We start from the raw sequence: 21,055 nt of genomic DNA on the forward strand, positions 1-21,055 counted from the left end.
GAACATGCAAACTCCACAAAGAAAGGCCCTGGTTGGTTTGAACTGGGAACATAGAACCTTCTTGCTGTGAGGTGACAGCGTTAACCACTACGCCACCGTGCAGGCCCAGGTGTCAAGCATTTCAAACTCTTCGCATTAACCTGCCTCGGGCTACGGCGTCGACAGGAACACCCTGTTCGACTCCCTCTAGGAACGCCCGGACAGCCGGGCGTTTGACCCGGACAGCCGGGGGGGGGGTTCACAACGAGCGTAGAAGAAAAAACAGAAAACTCCAGATTTGTGTCAAAATGGTCAACGTCTTCGTCTGGAGTGTTTGATTCCGTCTGCTGTGTCATCCTTTTGGCATTTCATACATTTCTTTCGCGGCACTGACTTGATTGGGGAAAAGAGCCACGAGAGGAGACGAATGAACGAACCCCTTCGACTACACGTCTTGTATCTATGAATATGACTGAAACAGACACACTTTGACTCAAGCTGAGGGCTTTCTGTACAACAACACGGGGAGAAGGGGAGCGCCGGGCTGACGTCATGCTGACGTCATGCTGAGCCACATCCTCCTCCTCCTCCTCCTCCTCCTCAGCAGCAGGCGGGGTGAGGTGGCCAGCCGCTCATCCACCGGTGTCATGGCTTCCTAACAGGCGGGGGGGAACCGACCGAGGAGCACAACAAGGAGTCCTGCACAGTGCCCGACACGCCGCCGTCGCCCTTTCCAGAACCTTCAAGGTTTGGGACCGAGGGGCTCGGCTTCCCCCCATTTCTCCCCCTCCCTCCGCCCGCCCGCCCATCAGGGTGGACTTTTTTTTTTGTCTTTTCTTCTTCATCTTCTTCCTTTTTAAATCGGTGAATTTCCATTCGGCGAACCGTGGAAGATGGCCGACCCGGCGGAGTGCACCATCAAAGTGATGTGCCGCTTTAGGCCGCTGAACAGCTCCGAGGTGACGCGCGGCGACCGATACATCCCCAAGTTCCAGGGGGAAGAAACCGTGGTCATAGCGGTGAGTTCACTCCCTTCTTCGAGCCACCTGCGGGGGACACGGCGCGGTCGAGCAGTACGCCATTTTTAAAATGAAAAAAATTTGTGTGCGGCGTTCAGCTACGGTAGTTAGCACCTTAGCTTAGCTTAGCTAGCTTAGCTAAGCTAAGCTAACGCTAGCACGGGGGCTGACCTGTGCGCCGCTGCGTTGTCCCGCTGGCCCGCGGCTCTCCCCACCGGTACCCCTCGTTTTACAGTTAAACTTCTCACAAATCCAGTCTCATACTTTGTGAACAAACGGTCCACATTCAAATAGTAGCCGGTTCAATTGCTGCTGTCGCACAACGTCCACTCGCCCTGTCATGGCCAAGCGAGCTGTCATTCAACAAAAGCCACAAAACACATCGGCTGCCTCGGGCTAAAAAAAAAAAAAAAAAACGCTCGCCGGCGTTAGCCTGACAATCCCGCATTATTAATGAATAATAATGCCACACGTGTGTTAATTATGATCAGTCGACGTCAGCATAAAGCCCGCTATGATTTAAAGGAATATGGCTAGCAAGACCGTTGGCTAGCAGGCTAAGGCCAGCTGGTATTTGACAGATTAGCCGGCCTTTGGCTAGCTGGCTAGTTTTTAATACTGTAGCTTAATTAGAGCTAACATTAGCTAGCTGGCCAGCTGGCCATCCAACCGGCAGCTAGGGAGACCGAGTGGGAATTACTGTCCAGTCATTGACTATAACACAGACTGGAGACATATACTCTCATTTAGGAGCAGGGAAATGCAGACAATGTAAACATGACATCATTTGCAGTGGAAATGTCAGATTGTATGTATCTATATTTTATATAGAGGTGGTGTTTTGGCCTCCAGCGATGGGACAGTTTACGGTTATTAACCCAACACATTCAACTACATAACTGCATTTCCTGCTTTAACCAGGAGGTTCAGTTGGGACCGAACCAAAGTTGTGGCTTTTGTCTTAATTGCCCCCATGGTGACAGACCTAGGCCCCACCGGCACTTGATAAGGATAATTGGAAGGGCACAATTTCAACTTTTAACAAAAGACGGAAATGCCTTTTACTCACTCAGTGCCTCCACTTTACTTAATTATCTATTTGGGGTCAGTTCGTCAAATGACGTGCTCTCGATGCTTCGTCATCACAGACCTACAACAAAAAGGAGGTGTTTACACAAACCTGGGTTCATGCCATTGCATGTCTCTGCACCATGTCGTCTTTTCATATGCTCTATATGACTGTAGCACCAGTAATTAAGAAACATAACAACGGCGTAAAAGCCCTGGCAGACGTATCAAGTTTGTACCCGCGGAACACATAAAAGTCCATGGCGTATCATTTGTTAAACATTAGTTTTCCCCCGGCTAGAAACTGTCATCGTCTCTGTGGACTTTGGTGTCCTCGTGTGCACACCCCCCTCTTTGAAGGACATTACAAGGCAATAATAAACTGATCTTGATTGCCAACCCGTGAAGTAGATATGCATCACATCCTCTCTTCAAGGGTTGAAATACTTATTTTAGGTGGTGAGTTGAGAGAACAACAGTTCCATTCATTTTCTTTCATGAAAAAACAGAGAAGACCATTATTGCTGTGGTGATTTCTTGAATGGGATTGCAGACAATGACTTCAGGCCATTTTTCCCTAACTGATAGCAAGCATGCTGCCCGTCTGTGGCATGATGTGGCCCTGCCCAGTCCAGAATGCCAGTCGGTCATAGTGCCAAAATACCACTGCACATTGTGACAGCCACAAGTGTTGCAGCCCCAGATCCTGGTAGCCGCTGCTGGTGCATCTGCTTTGAGGAGGTACAACACTCACTGTGCCCATAAGCAGCAGCAGCAGCAGATAGCTCAGGCCTCTTGGGTAATCCCCCTGCCTGTTTTCTCTCCTGGTTACCAGCTGTTCAACCAATCAGAGCGGGCAGTTGGCCGGGCAATCTCTCCGGGTGGGGAGGGTAATTATCATGGGGATGTTCTTGTGTAGATGCTCTTGTCCACGGCGATTGACTCACTTAGCTTATATTTTTTTTTTATCAAGTTGAAAAAACAATCTAGGGCGTGGACCCTCTAATAGGACGGATCCCTCAGCCTTTGTGCTGCTGCGTTACCATCGCAGGCCATTAATACTCTCATACATCATATTCACAAGGGGTCACTGACTCCTTGCTCCATAGATCTTTGTTAGAAGTTTCCGGAGCGGGTGGTACGGGTGTCGTAACAAGCTCACTTTGCCAAGCCAGTGTTGCCACCAGTGTAGTTTTGAGTGTGCAGCAGGTGAATTATTCATCCGTCCATTACCTCCCTGTCAGGTGTGCACATACAAGATCAGGTCAATCTCCCACGCCTTGCCATCACATCTCCAATTTGCATATAGTAGTATATATATATATCTCACTTAGCTCAGTCCGGCTGTTATCCTACTACTTGTAGTATATATATATATACTACATGCGTGAGAGATCAGAGGGAAGAAAAGGATTACAGAGATAAGTGAAAGTGCTTTCAATGCATTTAAACAAGTAAATAACACAGATTCAATCAACACTCCCCCCCCCCCCCCAACCCCCCCTCCCCCCTCAGCCAGCTCTGTACCAGGAAGTAAACCTAAATGATATATTGTGGAAGGCTGACCTATTTTGCCTAGCCACACAAATCCAATTACATTTCATGCATCATACACAACTAGACCTGTGTAACCTTCTGCATTACCGTGTCTCCTGAATAGGTCAGTATCATGACAGAGCCGTCAGGAGGCGGGAGAACATGACAGAGCACTTATAAATACTCTTAACCATGCCTTTCACTGTAATTATATTTTCAGCAAGTTAATCCCATTAGAGAGAAGTGTAGGTAAGGAGGCCGGTCGCAGCAGTAACAGTGGGGACTTTAAACATTGTTTGCCGACAGCGTCTGGCAGGACCGATAGTGGCAATTCTCCAGGGTTAATCGCCAGGATGTGTCTCGCCGGAGTGAATTATCAACGTCTTAACATGCTGCCCAGTTCTGTGTCGCACCGAGCTGTGCCTTAGATGTGACCGTCTTGTCAGGCGGGGAGGATAATCACACAGCGAGGAGGAATCTCAGCTGCGGGAGTTCAAACAATTCTTGCACGGCTACAGGTTCTGTCGATTTCAAAGTCAAGACAGACGGCGAGACATTCGGTGGTTTCACCTTGAGCTGCGAATGTGTTTGTGTGTGTTGTCGTCGCTGGTCCTAAAACGAGCGACATCAGCTGCTCGTCAACATTCTCCGCCCTCCTCTCGCTCTTACAGGTGCTAACAACGCTGCACAATTACTGATCTCCTGCCTCTCAGGCATGTGCGTGCGTGCGTGCGTGCGTGCGTGCGTGCGTGTGTGTGTTTTGCAACCCAGGGGTATCACAGGGGCTGTTTTCTTCTTAAACTCCTAATGCGTCCCAGCTCGAGCCCCACCCTGCCGGGCTGGAGACGAGATGAGTCAGCTGGGACTTCAAACTATCCAAAGATGGTTTGCCATCTCACTTGAACATCCGAGTTGCATATAACATCACTTTTAATACCCTGCGGTTGCCCTCTTTGAGTCCAGCTATTGATCGCCGCTGCACTGGGGTTGTGCTTTGAAGTTTTTGGCCTTGAGAAATCGCAGACTAGGCAGCTACACTCTGCTTCTTTGAAGAGGCCTAGCGATGTTGAGCTCAGGGTGTAGTATGGTTCGTTATAAACGCTGCACTCTGAGTTTGTAGGAGGTCCGAATGGGTTGAGAGAAGCTGTATCGGGACAACGCCGATTTTTCATAGGCGATTTTGAAAGCACCTAATGATGAATGGAAAACATCCTTTGGTGGAAAGAATGACTACGTATTTCTGCTACTCTCCTTCCTGGAGTACCGGGAGGAAATGTCCTATGTCATCCCTCATCACCACACCAAATAATAATAAAATCATAAAATACTGCTCCTCAGTCAAACACATTTTGAGAATCTGAGTTGAGGGTGAAACGAGTGCCGGGGTGTTGATGGGGGCTGCAGACATTCTTTCTTTCTGGTAAGGTTTTAGGTTTTATTGGTAGATTTTTTTTTCTCTGTCTCATGGTGGTTAGCTTCCTTTAAAAAAACAAAAAAAAACAACAACTTTATTTTAGAGTTAAATGCTGACACTGCTGACGACAAAACAATGCAAACTAAGCGCATTTTAATTCCTACAGACAGATTTCCTTTTTTTAAAATTTAAATCCCAAAAATGAATTAATAGTTTTACCATAAGGTTTGTGGTTCCTCTCTGCCACAAGGTTTTTCCTCAGAAAATGAATACCATATTTGTATGGTATTCAGTGTTTTTCAGTTTTTGAAAGGCAACAGTACACACCGATCTGTCACACCGACAGAATGTTTTTCATAAAGTTGCACAACCCCTAGGTCTCGGTTTGATACTGAAGCCGTCACTCACTCTCCTTCCTCTTTGTTCGTTTCAGAGTAAACCGTACATGTTCGACAGAGTGTTTCAGTCGAGTACAACACAGGAACAAGTGTACAACGCCTGCGCCCAGAAGATTGTAAAAGGTGAGACCTTGCGTTTGTGTTCATCAGTGTGTTTACAAGACTTAAGTCTCAACGACATCAGCCAGGCCTCTTATGAATCTGTTGCTTAAATACAACCTTTGAATCCTTGTGTGGTGTTTGATAGATGTTCTGGAGGGATACAATGGAACAATTTTTGCGTATGGACAGACATCATCTGGTAAAACACACACCATGGAGGTAAGGATCACCGCTAACAAGTGATGTTTATTATAAAAAGGAAAATGCAACATTGTTTATTGTATGAAATTCGTCCATGTGGCGTCATAACGTGACACTCGTTTGCCCGCGGGTTGCAGGGGAATCTCCACGACACAGATGCGATGGGCATCATCCCCAGGATAGTTCAAGACATCTTCAACTACATCTATTCCATGGACGAGAACCTGGAGTTTCATATCAAAGTAAGCCGAGCAATCCCATTGTTTTTTTCTCTTTTATCTGTAAAGTGATGAGGCATCTTTTGATTTTTATGCCTCTGCGCCGGCAACAGCTGTGGCCGGAGCGATTACGGGTTTTCCGCTGATCCCATTCTCAAGAACACCTTGAGGGAATTTATTCAAATTTGGCACAAACTTTTACTTGGACTAAAAAAAAAAAATGAATTGATATACTTTTGGTGGTTGAAGGTCAAGGTCACTGATATCAGAGTGTTGGTGTGAACCGTTCCCGCTGTCATCAGGGAGTGTTTACAGGCAGAGTTGCCAACTTTATTACTGACTTTTCAGACAAATCTGGCAACTTGTGGGACAAACTTTAGCTTCTTTCCGATGAAGAAAGTCACCAGTATTGCCCCGTGAGTGTGATGTCGGGCTTTCCCCTCTGCAGTCACAACTTTGTTGAGCTCTAAATTTCAATTTGGTCCAATCTGACATTGCAGATTTTTGCCACAAACTGCTTGTCGAGGAGATCTTGTCACTCATTCACAGAGCACATGCTCTGCATCTTCATCGTTAACTAACTGAGTAGGTTGAAATTGGATTCCTGGGAAGCCTGTTTACAAGAGGAATAAACATTACGAGGCAACCCTGGATGTTATTGTTGTTTTATGTTGTCTCATCTCTCAGCTGGATCGCCAAATAATGAGGGCTCTCTCCTGTGTTTACAGGTTTCATATTTTGAAATCTACTTAGACAAGATCCGGGACCTTTTGGATGGTAAGTGGCTGTGACATTGAGCACTGTTCCCTCTCTTATCTCCTAATCGCACCAGACAAGTGGAAACAGATGTGATTATGGAACAAGCTGGTAAACACTATATTAAATTAACATGCATCTGTGTCAGGAAGACACATTGATGGGGAAAGTTAGCTATAAACGTACTGACTGTGGTATTCGTAGTCAGTTATAAATGTCTATATGGAAACATAAAAACACTTTTTTAACTGGTCATCATCTTGACTATAAGCTTGAGGAACTTCAAAACAAAAATTACCTTTTACCTACTTTTTTTTTTTATAAAATATTTTTTACAAACATCTGACAAGTAGTATGTTCCCCCACCCCCCCATACTGCTAATTCAATATGAAATATAATACAATATCTCTACCTGTGAAGGTGATAGTAGTTACAAATCGATTAAGGAAATAAACACATGCCATATAAAAAAAATATGCATGTACAAAAAATTTTAACATCGATTCCCACAGCACATATTTCCACGTTTGTAGATTTATTTTTTAAAGAACCCCCCAGAAAAATCAACAACAAATAAAAAAAAAATTAAATATAAAAATAAAAAATTCTTTTAGTTTTTAATAATTCACATATAACCCAGTTCTCCCAGTTTATTTGTCAAAGCTCCCGTGATTTTGCCGAAAACTCACTTTTATTTTTTGGGATCTCTTAACTTCACATTGCTTTGCTCCTGATTAGATAACGGTTCTATTTCGAGGCATACGAACCTGCTGAGTGGAAGTTCTTCTTTCCATTTCAAATCCTTAAAAAACCGGCCCGAGTGGAAGGGATTTCAGAAATTATTTCCTGATAGGAAATAGACTGTGCACTGAAGTCCGAGTTCCATTTTAAAAATGTGTTGACCGGGGGTCATCCAGAACTGACAGTAGTAAGGTAGGGGCGCGAAGGCTGCATTGAATATTTGAAGCTCCCAGCAGGACATATTTAATCGCAGTCTCTGAAGGTCGTCTGCAACTTCTTAGGAACGCCATTACATCCTAACTCACTCTTCAAGTTTTTAAGTTTTAGTTCACTATTAAAAAACCAGTGGCACGTGCCACTAAACTGTAAAACCACAAACATGCTACGTGTTCGTCACTGACACACTGTTTCCCTCTTTGTTTCCAGTGTCGAAGACCAATCTGTCAGTGCACGAAGACAAGAACAGAGTACCCTACGTCAAGGTCAGACCCAACCTCCCGTCACGCGTCAGATATCTGGTCAGAACCTGTCCGAGTAGTTCATTATTGTTATCTCATGTTTCTTACTGTTGTCGTTTTCTTTTTTAAAGGGCTGCACTGAGAGATTTGTCTGCAGCCCAGATGAGGTCATGGACACAATTGATGAAGGCAAATCTAACAGACATGTAGCAGTTACAAGTAAGATGCCATCCTCTCCTTTTGTTACCCACAAACCCATAGACTGGAGTTTTTTTTTAGCATTTTCGGCCGCTGCGTTTCAATAACGCGGATGTTTCTTCCTCTCACAGACATGAACGAGCACAGCTCCAGGAGTCACAGCATCTTCCTGATAAACGTCAAACAGGAGAACACTCAGACGGAGCAGAAGCTCAGCGGAAAACTCTACCTGGTGGATCTGGCTGGTAGTGAGAAGGTACGGCGAATCCAAGGGAATCCAATCTATGTAACATTATGGATTTGTGATAAACTCTCGTAATCTACATTTGTGGTCGGCTCATTTCCCCTGTTATTGTCGTCTTGTAATTCAGTCAGGCCTGGCTCGGATTACACTTTGTTCTCTGTCTGAATGTCTGAGCTGCACGGGATCTTGCTGATGTTGCTGTTCTGTGTGATTTTTGTTTTATTTGTTTATTTTTTTCTTTCCAGGTGAGTAAAACCGGAGCAGAAGGAGCTGTGCTGGATGAGGCCAAGAACATCAACAAGTCTCTGTCGTCGCTGGGAAACGTCATCTCCGCTCTGGCTGAAGGAACGGTCAGTCCCTCGAGCTCAGCTCTACATCCGCATTACTCCGTTTTCGTTTTAAAACGCATCACTGACTGCTACCTTTTACGCCGGCCGCACTACTTCGGAGTTCCCGAGCGCCTAAAACAGGAATAGTTCTGAAACGCTCCTCGCCCCGTGTTTAGTTTGAAAACTCAAAGGCTGCGTTGTAGTATGCACGGGCAACAAACGGAGAGGTTTGGAAACGCTGAGGCAGTTACCCGCATTTACTTCCTGATTCTTATCAGTGACACCTCGACTACAGCGTCGAAGGCAAAACTTTGTTAACACTTAATGTCAGTACTGGTTCCACCTCATCATTGCTCCAAGAAATGAAACTTCTGCTCTTACTTTTCATTATTGCTGTTTCTCGTAGTATTTAGAGTCAACGATCTGCTTCCTGTTACCGGCACGCACCTGCCCAGTGTACGCAAATGGTCACATGATATATACATTTTCAGGAGCGTTATTATAGACAAGGATTAAAAACTGACACGAACACCGTTTTTTTTGGTTTTGAAAATGAAAACGAAAACCTAGTAGTGTGGATGTAGCCCTAATCTGTCTGTTGGCGTTGTCACAGGGATCCATTTGTTGAACATGTGTTGTACTTGTACATTTTGCTCCGAGAAGAAAAAGTGAATTGCCTCATATGATAATTGAGGAAACATTGAACAAGCTTTTATATCTTTATTACCCATCATAATGAGCCCAAATCTGTTTTTGGCATCATCATCATCTTCTTCACGAGTCAGGCCCGACAAGTGTTAGATCAGTGATGACCTCAGGTGGAATTTTTTTTTATTGCATTTTGAATTTGCTAACTTTGCTGTTAATGTGGCTGAGAGAAGGGAAATCTGTTGTGTTCACCATCTGCACAGCCCCAGAGCTCAGACTGCATCTGGAAAACAACCCAGCATCTTTGTCAGTTATCGTACTGTGAAAGTATCACTTTAAAACATCTATGGGTCCTTTTATTTTTTTTTGCTGGAGCGGAAATAACTTTAGCAGATAAAAACTTTCCTCTGGGCAATGTTTTTCTTTGGCTATTTAATGCCGGTTTCACACTTTTTCTCTCGGATCAATGTTTGGATTGTTCTACTTCCCCTCGGCTCTGTAAACAACCTGGGGCGGAGACAGCTGCTGATATATTTGCGAGCATTTTAAAACAAACGAGCTGATTGTACAGGGACGTCTCAACTTACCCCGACTGAGGGTAGTGGTGTCGAAAAGAATTACAGCAGCCTGCTGCAGCTCCGCTACTCGTACCCATAAATACAGAATTATAGCTACAACAGTTAATCGATTAGTAATCGACTACTAAATTAATCGGCAACTATTTTGACAATCGATTAATCGGTTCAATTAGTTCTTATTGGGTAAACAATGTCAAAGTTCTCTCATTTCATCTTCTTAAATGTGAATATTTTGTGGTTTCTTCACACCACTGTGACAGTAAACTGAATATCTTTGGTGTGTGGACAAAACAAAACATCATCTTGAGGGTTTGGAGAAACACGATCAACATTTTTCATCATTTTATGGCCCAAACAACCTTTTTCTCGATTAAACGAGAAAATAATCAACAGATTAATCGATTATGAAACTAATCGTTAGTTGCTGTCCTAGTGGTTTATTTTTTAGATTTTCAAGGGAAAGTTTGTTTTTTTTACTTTCCAGCAGACATTATACCAACAAAGCGCAATATAACTCAAAATAAATGAATTAGAACAAAATTAAATGAAAATACTTTTATTATTGATCACAGTTAAATCCTGTCGTCTAATGGTTTGTCTATATTTTGTGTGTTGTTAACTGCCAGGCCTACATCCCGTACCGAGACAGCAAGATGACCCGAATCCTGCAGGACTCGCTGGGCGGAAACTGTCGAACCACCATCGTCATCTGCTGCTCGCCTTCCTCCTATAACGAGTCCGAAACCAAATCCACTCTCATGTTCGGACAAAGGTAAGTGGGGCGGCAGAAGGAAACGTGCTTCTGTGTGTTTTCTTTAGTTCGTACTAAGAGATAAAGTTACGATGCCTCGGAACAATTTAAGTGAGTTAGTTTTTTTCCGCCCCTCCATCCAGAGCAAAGACCATCAAGAACACGGTCACTGTGAACGTTGAGCTGACAGCAGAGCAGTGGAAGCAGAAGTACGAGAGGGAGAAGGAAAAGAACAAGACCCTCAGGAACACCGTCACCTGGTTGGAGAACGAGCTCAACCGCTGGAGGAACGGTGTGGATCCACAGATTCTAACACAGATGAAGCTCTTTATGCACCAGGACTAATCTGCACTTTCTGAACATAACTCAATCTGTGCTCTATCCCACCCCCCACCCCCCCAGGTGAGAGTGTGCCAGTGGAGGAGCAGTTTGATAAGGAGAAAGCCAAGGAGGAGGTGCTCGCCCTGGACAACATACTCAACGACAAGCCGGCGTCCACGCCCAACGTGCCCGGCGTTCGCCTCACCGACGTGGAGAAGGACAAGTGCGAGGCCGAGCTGGGCAAGCTCTACAAACAGCTGGACGATAAGGTGAGAAGTCTGCGTGCAGCAGATGTTTCAGCTGTCACATCTGCTTCATGGAGGGGTGCTCAGTCACGGCTTTGATGTTTCATCGTCTGCTCACCTTTCGTACTTTCGTCCATCTACAGCGAGGCTCTGTGCGAATGCTAATGTTGCTGTGTGTGTTTGCACGTTACAGGATGAGGAGATCAACCAGCAGAGCCAGCTGGCGGAGAAGCTGAAGCAGCAGATGCTGGACCAGGAGGAAGTGAGTACTGGAGGAGTGCTACAACACGTGTGTGGGGGCTGTGTAGTCTCAGAAGTTTGGGCTCATGAAACCTTAAAACCTAAAGTCATATTAACATTTTTGATTATTTCAGTCCTGGTGTCTCGATCAGAATTAGAATCACAGAATGAGTGTACATTAATAATTCTATCACATTTTATGGAAGTAAGTATTGCGTACTTCAGATTATTGTTGAAAGACATCTCGTATCAGAGGAGATACTACGGAGCTTATTCGGTATGATCGATGACGACATGATTTTGAGAGTTAAATTCATCACTCTGACCGGGATAGGGAGGTTTTTGAGACACCATGCACTGACCACTTGTTGGATCTGTATAATGAATCAGAAATCTCAAGGCAGAACCATGTTTGTTTAAACGACACAGACTAATTTCGCTGCAGAGAATGAATGAATGAATGAATGAATAAATAATTTCACTCTCCCCCCCTTGTGTGCGTGCAGCTTCTGGCCTCCTCCCGCCGCGACCACGAGAACCTGCAGGCTGAGCTGAACCGCCTGCAGGCGGAGAACGAGGCCTCCAAGGAGGAGGTGAAGGAGGTGCTGCAGGCGCTGGAGGAGCTGGCCGTCAACTATGACCAGAAGAGCCAGGAGGTGGAGGACAAGACCAAGGAGTTTGAGGCCATCAGCGAAGAGCTCAGCCAGAAATCGGTGAGGGGCCAGGGACGGAAACAAAACTGGGATACTTTCAATATTAGTCTTGGCATTTTATTTGATGTCTTTTATATATATTAAATATATTTATATACTATGTTAACACAGCAACGCTATAATTAGTAACCTGCAGGAATATATATATATGCCCACCGACACATGCTACTGTTTGTCTACAGCTATCTGTGTACCGCTGAAACAAACAAAAAAAATAGAACCATTTAGACGATGATCCATAAATGAATTATAAAAGCAGAAATAAGGAAATAGGCAATGAAAGAAAATGTTCGGTTTAGAAGTAAGAAGTTCAAAAAATATCTACATGAAATGCAGAGAAATTAGGCAGAGAATTTAGAATGTAGCTATTGGGATTATGTTAATATATTGAATATTATGTCTATTTGATATTCAAATCTTCTCTTTCCTTTTTTCAGTCCATCCTGTCGTCTCTGGACTCGGAGCTCCAGAAGCTGAAGGAGATGTCCAACCACCAGAAGAAGCGCGTGACCGAGATGATGTCGTCACTGCTCAAAGATTTAGCCGAGATCGGCATCGCGGTGGGCAGCAACGACATCAAGGTACCCAAGGCGGTTTCTGCACCTGTTACCATAACAATGCAGTACTACCAGTGCCAACCCTCTGAGAATATCATGAAGACATTTACATCCCCCTTATCCAAACTTGCCTTGCTTTCCCTTCTTCTTTTTACTCTGCCCTTTTCTAAACTGTCTTGACTTTCCACGTCGGGTTGTTCTAGCAGCACGAGGGCGGCAGCGGCCTGATAGACGAGGAGTTCACAGTGGCTCGTCTCTACATCAGCAAGATGAAGAGCGAAGTGAAGACCATGGCGAAGCGCTGCAAGCAGCTGGAGAGCACACAGTCGGAGAGCAACAACAAGATGGACGAGAACGAGAAGGAGCTGGCCACCTGCCAGCTGCGCATCTCCCAGGTACGAGGGGAGTCCGATCGCAAACACAAATTCTAGGAAGAATATTTCCTGAATTGTTTAAAATGTATAAACATCTGCGTATTGTCTTTTATTTTTTCTTCTTCCTCCAGCATGAGGCTAAGATCAAGTCGCTAACCGAGTACCTGCAGAACGTGGAGCAGAAGAAGAGGCAGCTGGAGGAGAACGTTGACTCGCTGAATGAAGAGCTGGTCAAGATCAGCGCTCAGGGTGAGTCGCCGCTTGAGGAAGGAGACGGAGAATCGGCAATATGGGCTATCGGAGGCAGTTACCGCTCGAATGAAACCTTTGTAATGTCGCTGACATAGTTTTTCCAGCTCAATTTGCTAGAGTTGGGTTTCAGGAACTGCTTCTGGATTTTAAAGTGTCTCCAGACGACTGTAGATCGAATCGGGAATAACTCTTCTGTTACATTTGACTCCTGTTACTGAAGTATGGATCTGCCATATTGTGCAGTGTTGTTCACAATATTCCATCCAAGCAAGTACAAACAAAAGTGTGTAAAACTGCAGCAGAATCGCAGAGTAAATGTAGGAAAGGCTGAATCTGAAAAATTTGTCAGATCTATAATTTTCTAACTGAGGTCAATAAGGAAAATGGAACGCTGAAGTACAAACAATAACCAATCCTTGCCAAAAGGATTTCATATTCTCAGGTCTTAGTAAAAAAACTCATATCGCTCTGTTTGTTCCTCTGCTCCAGTCTCTCTGACGGTGTCAATCATGTGTTTCTGTTTTACAGAGAAAGTCCATGCGATGGAGAAGGAGAACGAGATCCAGACAGCCAATGAAGTCAAGGTTTGTCCCTCTGCTGGAGCAAGGAAAAGGAAATTAGTTGAACGTTTGATGGATTTAACATTGTGTTGCCATCAACAATCATTTGTAAAAACTTTGATAGACGGTGTAAAATTTGCAACCTTTCAAAAAAGTCTCTTGTACCAAAAAAGACGAAATCCAATCGTGTCTCCTTCGTGTGTCCGTGTGCTCAGGAAGCGGTGGAGAAGCAGATCCACTCGCACCGCGAAGCTCACCAGAGGCAGATCAGCAGCCTGAGGGACGAGCTGGACAACAAGGAGAAACTGATCACCGAGTTGCAGGAGTAAGAATTCACCGTATTTTCTGTAGCGTCATGTAGCCGCTGCTGTCGTCGTCACTCAGTGATGACATCAACAGGGGATAAATGTTTTGGTGGAGAGACGCAGGGGCTTTTTAAAACCAAGCTTGTTTTGATGATTTACTTTAAGATTAGATGACATTCATTTTGTCCAAGGTGACTTACAGTCATTGACTTTTTTTTTACTCATATCAGAAGTAGGCCATGCCCTGACCTGGGAATTGAGCCCCAACCTCCTGTACCAAAGTCAGTGGTGTAACCCGCTAATCATTGTCCTTTCGCGTTTCTTCCAGTCTGAACCAGAAGATCATGCTGGAGCAGGAGCGGCTCAGAGTCGAGCACGAGAAGCTCAAATCCACTGACCAAGAGAAGAGCCGCAAGCTGCACGAGCTCACGTACGTTTTCCCCACATGAGCGCGCGCACACACACACACACACACACACACACACACACACACACACACACACACACACACACACACACACACACACACACACACACACACACACACACACACACACACACACACACACACACACACACACACACACACACACGTGACGTCGGTTCCTCCTCCTGGCTGCAGTGAACCAGGGGGATTTTACGATGTCGCAGAGAAACTCGGGTCTTTTTCACCCAGAAAGCTTCAGGCTAACGCCGCCGGACACAGCTTCCTGGTTTTGCAGGACCCGACAAACACACACACACACACACACACACACACACACACCGCTCACTGTTTTCCCTTTGTTAATCTGATACGATTGAGAGCTCACAGGCCAGATACAAAAAAAGGTGCACCGAGCACATGTGCAACAGCTTTTAACTGTAATTAAATTTTTTGTTTTAACTCTGTTGTTGTTGTTGTTGTTGTTTTCAGGGTGATGCAGGACAGACGGGAGCAGGCCAGACAGGACCTGAAGGGTCTGGAGGAGACAGTGGTGAGTTCTAATAAACCTGTGGGGTTCCATTCCTCTTTTGCTACAACTGAAATTCACCCTCACGTCCAGAGCACATTCATTTAAAATTTGACTCTCCCGATTGCAGGCGAAGGAGCTGCAGACGCTGCACAACCTGAGGAAACTCTTCGTCCAGGATCTAGCCACCAGGGTGAAAAAGGTGACGCACCTTTTAATTTTTTCAGCTCGTTCGTCGTCTGATAATACAGATAAAAAAAAATTTAAAAAATCTGTGATCATGTCCCCGCTCATGTATTTATCTCTCTTAAACACTTGTGTTGCGCAGAGCGCCGAGATGGACTCGGACGACACCGGTGGGAGCGCGGCACAGAAACAGAAAATCTCCTTTCTTGAGAACAATCTTGAGCAGCTCACCAAGGTTCACAAACAGGTAGGAGTCGCTCTCACCTCTGACTCGGCTCCTCTTCTCACAACGACATGTCAGTCCTCGACATGTCTCTTCTGCGTGGCGGATTTAAAAGCTGCCGTGAACTCTCTTGCAGCTGGTTCGTGATAATGCAGACCTGCGCTGTGAGCTTCCAAAACTGGAGAAGCGTCTGCGCGCTACGGCTGAGCGGGTCAAGGCCCTGGAGTCTGCTCTGAAGGAGGCCAAGGAGAACGCCGCGCGCGACCGCAAGCGCTACCAGCAGGAGGTGGACCGCATCAAGGAGGCGGTCCGAGCCAAGAACATGGCACGGAGGGGACACTCGGCCCAGATCGGTGGGTAGTGGAAAAAAATAGAGCTGCACTTGACCTCGTTTAACAATTACTTCTATCGTCTTCGGTCTGGATTCATTTGAGTCAACTCGTGTGGGGTCTAGATATAGATATTAGCCAGAATACATGAAAAAACAACAACAGTCCTCAGTCTCGTCTTCATCCCGTTCCCCAGCCAAACCCATCCGGCCCGGGCAGCAGCCGGTGGCGTCTCCCACCCACCCCAACATCAACCGCAGTGGAGGAAGCTTCTACCAGAACAGCCAGACGGTTTCCATCAGGGGAGGAGGCAGCGGCAAACCAGACAAGAAGTGAGTGGAGTTAAACTGTTTGTTTTTCAGGGAGCTGAAAATGAAACTGTCATTAAACAGATTAAAACTGTTCCAAGGAGAAATCGCACGAAAGATTCAACCAAATATCATCAATTAAAAGGCTACTTAGATCCGTTTGGAAACCAGTTTTTGGTGCAAACATTCATAAAGTAAAAATATCCAAAAACTAAAATAACGTCGATACAGAAGCGGCTTCATTGTTAACGTGGACGACTGTTTTAATGACACACGTTGATGTAAGTTGGCGGCTGCGTGACGGACGGTAGCGGCCCCCTCCTTCAGCTGACGGCGTCTGTTTTCTCTCTTGTTTCTCCTCAGCTGAAGAGCAGGCGAGATCGTAGCACAGTACCACAGAAGAAGAAGCCCAATATCACGCACCCCCCTCCTCCACCCCGACAACCCGTCATTCCACTACAGCGAACAGGCTCCTCGTCGCTGCTTTGGAGCCAAGAAGGAGTTTTCTGAATTATAAATATATATATATAAATATTCCTGGCCTGTACAGCTCCCCCGAACCCCCCCCCCCCCCCCCCCCCCCCCCCCCCAATTCTCACCGTCGTCTTTTTTCTCTTACTGGCGACAAATTCCATTCACAAAATGCGAGAGAATATTCTTGAGCCTCGGAGAGCGAAACTGCGCCGCGACTGTAGCTTCGGTTTCGTTTTTCTGATTTGCACAGTTTCTTCGTCATCTGTCGTCGTCGTGCGAGTCGCTCTGCGCCGAGCTGAATGTAAAAATAAAAACTAAAATCAACACCTTTATAAAACACAGACCCTACCTACCAAGAGAAATAGCTCAACCTCCTGTAGAAGCTTTAACCTCTGTACATTTACATCACGACTATTATTGGTTTGTTTAACCTCACACTTTTTCTTCTCTGGCTAGATTTTACATGCTTCTTTAAGGAAAAAAGAAAAAAAAACGACACAAAAACATTAAATAAAATACAATTGTACGGTTTGCGATTTTGACTAGCTGGCGTCGAGCACTACTGTTTCTTGTCCGGTCTCGTTTGTACAGATGTAAAAATTGGCACTGCTGCACAAGGCTTCCCTGGAGAGACAGGGAGAGAGAGCGGGACGGTGATCTGGGAACGGCTAAAAAACATAATGTGTTGAAAAAATAAAAATAAAAAGCCAAGACGTGCGACTGTGTAGTGTAGATGTATTTAACTAAAACACCTGTGGAGGCCGACCGTTGTTATCGTTAAGTTAAAACAAAACCTATACTCGCTCTCGGTGACTTTGTGAGAAGGATGTAAAGAATGTAGAAAGAAGGAATGATCCCGTTAACTGAACAAAACTTCCACCTTTTTTTTTTTTTTTTTTTTAGGACCGTCGATGCTAAATTAGCTTCATGTACTGTTTTTACTCCTCACTGGTTAATCATGCTGCGTGTTGATGGACGCTATTTATATCTTTCTTTGCGTGTGTGTGTGTGCGCACAGTGGAGCACATAGACGGCGGGCGTGTAGACTGAGATCACACACACACACACACACACACACACACACACACACACACACACACACACACACACACACACACACACACACACACACACACACACACACACACACACACACGATGCTTGTCCTGTCCTGGCTGGGTTCGCTGTCACTCACTCGTCTCCCTTCAACTCTTAATAATCAAGACTTTATTTTGTTTTGTTTTGTTAGTTTTAAAACCTCCCGACCCATCGGGTCCCTGCCGCATCATGATTTCTTTTCCAACAGGGTGCCTCACTTCTATACATACACATACATACGTACATATTATATTATTTGGCTTCCCCTCTCACAAAAACCAGCGGGCGACTCTTCTTCTTCTAGAGCTTGGACCTGTAATTGTACGTCGCCCCCCTTTGGTTGTACATTTTGCAGAAAGCTATTTGTGTTTTTGCTGGGTTTTTAAATGTACTGTATCTTTTCATTGGTTCGTAGAGCAGGTAGAGGCTTGTTTGAAGGCGGGCGGGGCATGGGGGGCGGGCGGGGGCGTGTCAGTCGATGGGTCAGACCCCTTTGCCGCTGATCAGCCAGTCAGGAGAGCAGGGTCTAAAATTGCACAACAGTTTTCTTGTCATTATCTGGAGGGAGGGGGTTTATTTAACTCAATCTAGTCAGGGGGAGGTGTTGTAGCATTTACTCTTTTGTTCTGTTGTTTTTGTTGTATTTTCCTATTTTTTTCCTTCAGTTTTAATTCCCACCACAGCTTCTTTTTTTTTGTTTTTGTTTTTTAACCCTGTGAAGTCCCGGTGCATTGGCGAAGATGTTGTTGTGATTGTAACCCCCCCCCCACCCGGCATGACAACACTAACGGTGCAATATACTGTAAAATGTACACTGTATATCAGTCGAGGGCTGGCGGATGTGGAGGCGGCGGCGATGATCCTGCCCCTCTTCCTCCCGTCGGCTTCAGCTTCACCGACTTCCACCAAAAAGATAAATCGATGTACTGTGCAGTAAACTCTGTAGGATATCAATATGGTAAAACTTCACTTCCAGTACAGTAATATATATATCGGAATTAGAATGTAAACATAACGATTTGACTTTTGTAGAGAGAAAAAAATCAAAGAAGCCACTTTTTTGGCCGAGACTAGTGGAACAAAATATAAATGTGGGGACGGGAGTTTGTCTTTCTCTGGTCGTCTTGTAGGAGGAGAGTCGTCTCTCACAACACTTCTTCACAATATCTGCACTCGGATAAAAGAATAAAACACTCCACACGTGGCTGTTTTTGACTTGAAAGTAAACATAAGTCCTGTAAATTTCTCAAAGGCAAATCATTGAACGACTTTTCCACACGAGCGGCCGGGAGCAGTCGCTGCCCCCTCGGTTTATTCCCTCTGTGTAAATCTTCTAGATTAGTTGAGCAGCAGCAGCAGCGTGGACCTCAAACTGTTTAACCTTTGACCTTTCACCAAAAACGTGATCATGAAATAGGAGGGGGGGCGGGGGTGAAAATAGTCAATAAAAGCAGCAGAGAATTATTTGAGTGTTGTGTTCCTAAATTAAATTGATTTTTTTTTTGCAATTAATTCTAAAATTTAAAAGGAAAAAAAACAAAAGTGTATCCACTTTTCTTTTTTTTTTTTATTACTGTGTAATAATAGTTGGTCGATTTTTAAAAGGACAGTTTTGAGGATCCACCGGTGGACGGAGGTACTGGATCATTCCTGGACAACTGGGACACAAATAGCGGGGGGCTCCGACGCGACGGAGACGGGAAGTTTAATGAGATCACAGTTTTCTGGATTGAACTGCATGATGTAAATGTATGTGTGATTAAATAATTATGAGAAAACTTTTCCTCGTCAATTTTTTGTGTTCGGTCCAGATGTTTTTAAAATTGTTTTTTAAGATAGAAGCAAAATAAAATGCTCACAAATAGATTTTCCCGGAAAAAAAAAAATGTTGCCGTTAATCTTGTAGCAGAGTTAAATGATTATGAAGAATAAAAGCAGTATGGATAATATTCATGTTTTGGTCACTGGGACTGTTCTTCATAGTTAAAGTTTGGCCCCTTGAAATCTGATATCACTTTTTGAGAAGGCACAATATTTTTATAATTTAAATCTCAATGACGTTTCCATCGGACTGGCTGCAGGTAGTTTATAACATCAGACTTTATTGGTTACAGTATAACCCTTTAGTAATCATTTATTAATATGTATATGGGAATAATAACCTTTGCTGATGGCTCATTACAAATTGATGAGCCCATTATTCTTTATTAATTGGCTTAATAACATGTATAACTTCATATAGTAAGACATTAGAAAGTGAGAAACATGGCCATTGTTTATCATTAATAATGACTTTGTTATTGATTCCCAATGAATTTTTCAAGTGCTTGCATTGTGTGATCTGAGCATTGCATGTTGTATTTATTCATATCCCCCCGAAAAATCTACAAGATAAAAAAAAGCTACAACATGAATTATTTTGAAAATAACTAGAAATCAACAAACATAAAGAAAATACTAATTACAAAGACATGATAAGAACAAGTTAACACTTAACTTTAAAAAAAATTGAAATTAAAAAAATATACATATAATTTTCCAATCACTTTTTTGGGGGGTTGTTTTTTTGGGGAGTGACGCAGCTGTGACTCCGCCTCGTCCCCGCCAGGTGACGCTGGTTCCCAGTTTGCGTCCTGATCACCTGCGGGCTCGGACCAAAGTTCAGGAGGAGGACGAGGAGGAGGAAGAGGGCTCACTCTGAGCATTTTCCCCTGGTCCAAAACAAACAAACATTGCGCTACTTTTAAAGGGATAGTTCAGTGATTTTGAACCCACCATCGTCCACGGGAGCGTGTTTCCTTCCCCCCCAGCGGACCGTATGAGTTACTTATGCATAGTTAACATGTTACCTTATGGGGACGGTGATCAGCGATGTAATTTAACGGAGTTTGGAGCGGAAATGGAAGAGTTGGCGCAGTAATACATGGCCCGAAGCACGCTTGAAAAAAAAGTGCAAACTTAAACGTCTGTCTGGCGGAAAACTGAAGCGGTGAAAAATATACATCCTTCAGCGTACAATTGAACGGATTTTTTTTTTCAGGTAAGCATTTAAAAATGTGCCGAAAAATACATTTTTCGTTGGTCCCCTCTGCAACAGTGGGACTGTGACTTACGCTTCTTCCACTTCTCCTCCAAACTCCGTTTAGTGACATAATAATACATTTCATTTATAGAGCACTTTTCATTGCTAAAAGCAATCTCGAAGTGCTAAAGAAAAGATTAAAAAATTACAAAATGTATACATACATTATTAACTATCGAAAATCACTCATACAGGC

The 21,055-nt window shown here is 44.4% G+C and overlaps 1 protein-coding gene and 1 non-coding gene across 3 annotated transcripts; both read left to right on the forward strand.

Annotated features, from left to right (window-relative positions):
- The first annotated feature begins 561 nt into the window (after positions 1 to 561).
- On the forward strand, positions 562 to 19,555 carry LOC118310583 (kinesin-1 heavy chain). Of its 2 annotated transcripts, none has more exons than XM_035633626.2 (26): positions 562 to 998; positions 5,450 to 5,537; positions 5,662 to 5,735; positions 5,855 to 5,959; positions 6,664 to 6,712; positions 7,860 to 7,915; positions 8,023 to 8,110; positions 8,221 to 8,345; positions 8,579 to 8,683; positions 10,515 to 10,660; positions 10,783 to 10,931; positions 11,042 to 11,229; positions 11,399 to 11,467; positions 11,952 to 12,158; positions 12,596 to 12,739; positions 12,919 to 13,110; positions 13,221 to 13,338; positions 13,870 to 13,925; positions 14,117 to 14,226; positions 14,535 to 14,636; positions 15,123 to 15,183; positions 15,290 to 15,361; positions 15,488 to 15,592; positions 15,705 to 15,921; positions 16,094 to 16,229; positions 16,569 to 19,555. In XM_035633626.2, exons 1-26 carry the CDS (start codon positions 873 to 875, stop codon positions 16,570 to 16,572), a joined length of 2,892 nt encoding a protein of 963 aa, XP_035489519.1. In that variant the 5' UTR covers positions 562 to 872; the 3' UTR covers positions 16,573 to 19,555. The 2 variants fall into 2 exon arrangements, with proteins under 2 accessions (XP_035489519.1, XP_035489520.1); XM_035633627.2 differs by having other exon boundaries at positions 563 to 998; positions 12,922 to 13,110.
- Positions 14,801 to 14,940, forward strand: LOC118311799. The gene has a single exon (XR_004794083.1). It is a non-coding gene; the product is annotated as a small nucleolar RNA SNORA79 (small nucleolar RNA).
- Positions 19,556 to 21,055: the final 1,500 nt, after the last annotated feature.

This window comes from Scophthalmus maximus, chromosome 5, assembly GCF_022379125.1.
Source record: "Scophthalmus maximus strain ysfricsl-2021 chromosome 5, ASM2237912v1, whole genome shotgun sequence".
Taxonomy (NCBI): Eukaryota; Metazoa; Chordata; class Actinopteri; order Pleuronectiformes; family Scophthalmidae; genus Scophthalmus; species Scophthalmus maximus.

What these genes read in the sequence shown, in the direction of transcription:
- LOC118310583 (XM_035633626.2), top strand. Translation starts at nt 873, where the DNA reads ATGGCCGACCCGGCGGAGTGCACCATCAAAGTGATGTGCCGCTTTAGG. An exon ending in GCCAGCTGCGCATCTCCCAG is followed by an intron (nt 13,111 to 13,220) that starts GTACGAGGGGAG and finishes TTCTTCCTCCAG; the next exon opens with CATGAGGCTAAGATCAAGTC. An exon ending in CGCAAGCTGCACGAGCTCAC is followed by an intron (nt 14,637 to 15,122) that starts GTACGTTTTCCC and finishes TGTTGTTTTCAG; the next exon opens with GGTGATGCAGGACAGACGGG.